The sequence below is a fragment of the Zea mays genome, chromosome 6 (assembly GCF_902167145.1).
Source record: "Zea mays cultivar B73 chromosome 6, Zm-B73-REFERENCE-NAM-5.0, whole genome shotgun sequence".
Classification (NCBI taxonomy): Eukaryota; Viridiplantae; Streptophyta; class Magnoliopsida; order Poales; family Poaceae; genus Zea; species Zea mays.
This window is the reverse complement of record NC_050101.1, coordinates 52,340,641-52,346,224: the sequence shown is the minus strand read 5'-3', so window position 1 is coordinate 52,346,224 and position 5,584 is coordinate 52,340,641. Positions and strand designations below refer to the sequence as shown.

Below are 5,584 nucleotides of genomic sequence, written 5' to 3'. Positions count from 1 at the left end.
GTTTTCCCCGTTGTGTTCCATCTCGCGCCAACCCATCTGGGCTGGGACACGCAGCGACAATTTTACTCGTCGGTCCAGGGACCTCCCGGGGTCGAAACGCCGACATGACCGACAAGAGATTGACAGCTTTAGGAGAAACATAAAAGGACAAGATCATAGTTGCCAAAGCTTACAACAAGAAGGTCAAGACTAAATCGTTCCAGGTAGGGGACCTGGGATGGAAGACTATCTTGCGTCTAAGGAATAAAGACCAGAAGTTTGGAAAGTGGTCGCTAAGCTGGAAAGGACCTTACAAGGTCACGCAGGTGATGTATGGTAACGCTTACTTGTTGCAACCATTACAAGGCAAAGGCTTGCCTAAGGCGTTAAATGGACGGTTCCTCAAGCAGTAACATCCTAGTATGTGGAAAGATGACTAAGAAAACCGATGTGATTGCATCGAGGTAGTTGCTTTTGGTTTGCTCAGCTCCGCCAAAAGGCAAAGGGGGCATATGTTGAGCACCAAAATAGGCAGGGCGAACGGTCCGGCCTCGAGGCCGGATGGTCCGCGGTCCAGACGGTCCGCGCGCGCAGATCCAATTAGGGTTCCTAGTTTCTTGGGACGGTTGTTAGCTAAATTCACGTAATTAACTCGGCAAATTGGTTTGTAACAGGTGCAGACCCCCTCCTCTATAAATATAGAGGAATACGACCGATTAGGATGAACAATCGAACCAACAATCACTACAATTCACATTTTATCTTGTACATTTAGGAGTATCTCTAGTTTAGTTCTAGTTTAGCATCTCAATCCCTAAATTCTCCGCTTCTCTTCGGCTCTACGTCGATTAGAGGTGTCTAGGTCAGTCTGCCGACCAAAGATAAAGCCTAGGACCTCTTCTTCCCGACGGGGTCCCTCTCGGGAGTAAGATACAGACGCTGTCGACGAACTTCACCGCCCAGCGCACGCGCGGACCGTCCGGCCTATAGGTGCGGACTATCTGGCCCGTCAGACAGAAACGTCAGCTTCTGCGCCAGGTCGCGGACCGCATCTAAGTAGAGCGCACCACCGCCGTTTTTCAACAGTGATTGGCGGTCGGATCGGCACCAACAAAAAGTAGCTTTGATGTTAACCCACACAAATCTCTCTCTCTCTGTGTATATATATATATATATATATATATATATATATATATATATATATATATATATATATATATATATATATATATATATATATATATATATATATATATATATATATATATATATATATATATATATATATATATATATATATATACTACAAGGCGCGGTGGGGACGACATGCCATTGTCATGTGGGGAACGACCATGGAAAGCGAGACATCACCAACCAACCAGAACCAGCAGGCGAGGCGGATCAAATATGCAAAGCATGGAGAGAGATATAGCTAGAGCCTAGAGCGAGCACCAGCAAACCAAACAAGCAGACCACCTTCTCCACCCGGCCGGCCTTCGTCTTCCTCCGATCCCCAGGCCCCAGCCACTCCCCGTACAAGCCAAAGAGACCAGTAGGTAGGCAGGCAGTTCATCGTCGATCGAGCAAGATGTCGGACTGGGGCCCCGTGGTGATCGGGCTGGTGCTGTTCGTGCTGCTCTCGCCGGGGCTGCTCGTCCAGCTCCCCGGCCGCCACCACTTGGTGGAGTTCGGCAACCTGAAGACCAGCGCCGTCTCCATCGTCGTCCACTCCATCATCTACTTCGCGCTCATCACCCTCTTCGTCATCGTCATCGGAGTGCACATCACCACCGGCGACTAGCTCGATCGATCACACGTCTCTGTCGATTAATTTCCTGATCGATCGGTCTGCTTGGCTTCTTTCTTTTTCATCTCGTGCATCTGTGTTACTATATATACTACACCATACCATACACGTCTTTCCCACCTCCGACCCCTCTCTGTCCTTCCCATCAGCATATATACTAGAATGTCGTGCGTCAGCGCGTGTATGATGCTGTCGACCATGGCAATCGAACTTAATTAATTTCTCAGCATCCATCTGGAATAGAAAGAAGGAAAAGAATGTTGTCTGTAATGTTTCAGTTCATGCAGGGAAGTCGTGCCCTGGAGTTTAGGCGTCATGGGGTGAACTCGGTCCTGGGATGAGCATTGAGCATTGAGCAGTAGTTAGCCACACACTCAGATATTGTTTGTTTGTTTATATATATTCAGTTTACCACAGCGAATTCAGTCACCGTGTTCAGGCTGTAAGAGTCCCTTATTACGTTTGTGTTTTTTCTTTTCGTTTAGCAATTAATGCATAGACGTGACAGTCTGACAGAGACGTAGACGATCGCTCACTACTCCTACCTTTCTCTTCGAGATGCGTCCTCGAGACGTACGATCCTTCTTCACCACTGACTACAAGGATAGATAGATAGATAGATATGACTGGAGAAGCTGAACGGTGGTGGTGGTGGCTTATGTATCTGCGTACGCATGCATGGCTCCCCCAGCCCCAACCCACTTTCTCAGCCTTTGTTATGTGTTGTCTTCAGTGGGATATCCCTCTCCATCTGCAGTATGAATTTTTCTGGAACCAAGTATAATAAGTGCTAGCGAACGAGGATGTCAGCGACAAATACAGTGGCCACACATAAGGATAGCATAGCTGCTCTGCACCACCTGTTTTTAGGTCCTGATGCTGGCTCCAACAAGAGCCGCTAAAGGCTCCTGTCCGCTAAACGTAGAGGGCTGTCAGGTCCATGCCGGCAGGTCCCCTACGGCTCCAACAACATCCTCTAAAGCGTCCCCTAAAGTTTAGGGTATCTGCCAGATACCCTAAATGTGGAGGCAGCCCACCGTGCGCTATCCGCGCGACGGATCAACCACTCGCCGTGAGGAAACTTCCACCTCCTCACTCCGCGCGCTGGCGACTGCATCTCCCAGGGCGGAGCCCTCGATCCGGCGTGGCAGGTGGGAGAGAAGAGGGCTTGCCCTGGCGGGTCTGTCGGCGTAGCGGTGACTACTCTTGCAACCGAGAGTCGCGACCCACCGCAACCGAAGTTGGAAGCGAGGTTCCCCCAGCTCGTCGTCGGAGAGTCGCCATCGGCAAACGCCTTCGTCGTCCGCCGACTTCGTCAAAGCTTGGCGACAAAAGGAAGCGCAGCTCGTCGCTGCCGTCGTCTTCCTCTTCGATTCGCTCCACCGAACCAGATCCGAGAAGAACGAGGTTCGATCTACATATATCTATTGCGTATACTTCCGATTGATGACCGTATTTTGTATTGTGATGTGTTTTGTATACCGTATTTGGGCCAAGGCATTTAGGGTTTCGGGGTACGGTGATACTGTCAGTTCTCCCAGATCTGGAGCTTTTCTATTGATCAATATTCACATCATCCATGAAAACCTAATTTTCTGGGTCCGTTCTCCCAAATCCCGAACCCTTGTTTCATGAACACGGTCTTCATTCGTACTCATCTATAATATGTATTTCAAAACAGCTGAACATATAGGTTTTCTGCACACAAATACATAGAAATTCGATGTGTCCACACTGTGTTCTCCCAGATTAGTGTTGGGTGTATTGTACTGCAAGGTGGTATGTAGATCCATGCTTTTAGGGTTGATCATCACTGTGTTTCATGGGGTATATGCACAAGTTTGTTTAAGATAGTTGAACATTAATTTGTAGGCCGTGTTAACTAATAGAACACTGTGTTTCATGTAGCCATGGAATCGGAGAACGAAAAGCTCCGAAAAGCACTGGCTACTTTGCTCAGAGTTGTTCAAAAGCGTAGTTGTGACATCGTTGATGTCGTGAAATCAACCTTCCAGCCTTTCAACTCACCATTGTTGGATGAAATGAACCGAGCATTAGTTGAGATTGATGACCTCGCCAAGGATCTTGAAGACGTAGCAGTGCAAACCCTGTGGGAGGTTGACAATATGCATAACTGTCAAGTAAACGAAATTTCGCGACAAGAGTAGCCAGTAGAGGAGCTTCTGATAGAAGATGCTTCAGAAGACGAGCTTCTGATAAAAGAAGAGTCACCAATTAACTATGACGAACTTGTCGGCTACGACGATGGTCGTGACTACTCAACCGACGACACATATCCCTACTAGTATGTAGGTTGGACTTTAATAAAGTAATTTAGTATGTATGGTAGCCGCGTCTGTATGACGAAAACTTCAAATGGTGGCACGGTTTGTATGACCAATCTAGTATAATGTTCTCATGCTTTTATGGGTTTCGAGTGTTGTCTTCGTTGTAAACTCAAACCGTTTGAACTACTACAATTATTATTCAGTTCTGTTTCAGTAAGTTTGCGTGAATTCATTAGCAATTGTTCAGTTCATTGATGACATGTTTTGTTCTTCTGTTGCATAGAATGGGAAGTGATTGGAACCAGGTCATGTCACAATATGGTAGCTTCCTTAGCCAGATTGACGAGCAGTCTGTGGGTACTCAACATTATGAACTTCTAGTGGATGCCCGTGCCGAGGGATCAAGAACACCAGCTGTACCTAAGAAGCCTAATCAACAAACAAAGCTAGCAAAATTCACTGCTGATGAGGACACTAGGGTTTGTCATGCTTGGCTTGTTGTCAGTTGTGATCCCATTATTAACACAGGTGAAAGGGAAATATGCCCTTGGGCCATTTCTATAATGTTTTGGTGATTAAATGTCCAACACGTTTGATTAAGTTCTTATGTGCCAAATAAAGAGAGAAGTACAAATCAAGGCACAAGGTATGTTTCTAGACTTAGTACATTGTCTTTTGAACGCTAATGTGTCTCTCTAAGTACTAGAAACAGTGAGAAAAGAGAAGAAAAGGATTGCAAAAGAATTGGATATGTGCAGCAAACTTCAGTTCGGCCTGGCACACCGGACTGTCCGGTGGTGCACCAATCAGTGTCCGGTGGTGCACCGAACAGTGTCCGGTGCGCCAGGCTGGTCCTCGGTGAACTCGCCGCTCTCGGGATTCAACGGTGGCGTAAGGCTAAAATTCACCGGATTGTCTGGTGGTGCACCGGACTGTCCGGTGAGTCGTCCGCGGCGAACACGTCGCTCTCGGGAAAAGCATCAGGGTGACGTGGCTATAATTCACCGGACTGTCCGGTGGTGCACCGGACTGTCCGGTGAGTCAACGGTCGACAGCGCCAACGGTCGGCCGCGCAATCTGCGGGCGACGCGTGGCTGCTCCAACGGTCAGCTGGGTGCACCAGACTGTCTGGTGTTTACCGGACAGTGTTCGGTGTGCCATCTGGCCTGAAGGAGCAACGGTCGGCTCTGCCCGATTTGGAAGGAAATCGTGCACCAGACAAGCTACAGTGGCTGTCCGGTGGCGCACCGGACTGTCCGGTGCGCCACTCGATAGAAGGCAAAGATAGCCTTCTTTGTTGGCCTCCAACAGCTCCTAGCTGCCTTGGTGCTATAAAAGGGACCCCCTAGGCGTATGGAGGAGTAACCCAAGCATTCACTAAGCATTCTAAGACTCCCACACTCCGCCTCCGCGCATTTGATCGATTGTGTTAGTGATTTGAGCTCCGTTCTAGTTGTGAAATCTCTGTGCTACGTTTCGAGCTCAAGTCTTGGCTTGTGTGCGTGTGTGT

At 48.2% G+C, this 5,584-nt stretch overlaps 1 protein-coding gene across 1 annotated transcript; it reads left to right on the top strand.

The window, feature by feature from the left end:
- Positions 1–1,435: 1,435 nt before the first annotated feature.
- Positions 1,436–2,010, top strand: LOC100275315 (uncharacterized). Its single transcript, NM_001328138.3, has one exon. The coding sequence runs from the start codon at positions 1,568–1,570 to the stop codon at positions 1,778–1,780; it is 213 nt and encodes a 70-aa protein (NP_001315067.1). The 5' UTR covers positions 1,436–1,567; the 3' UTR covers positions 1,781–2,010.
- Positions 2,011–5,584: the final 3,574 nt, after the last annotated feature.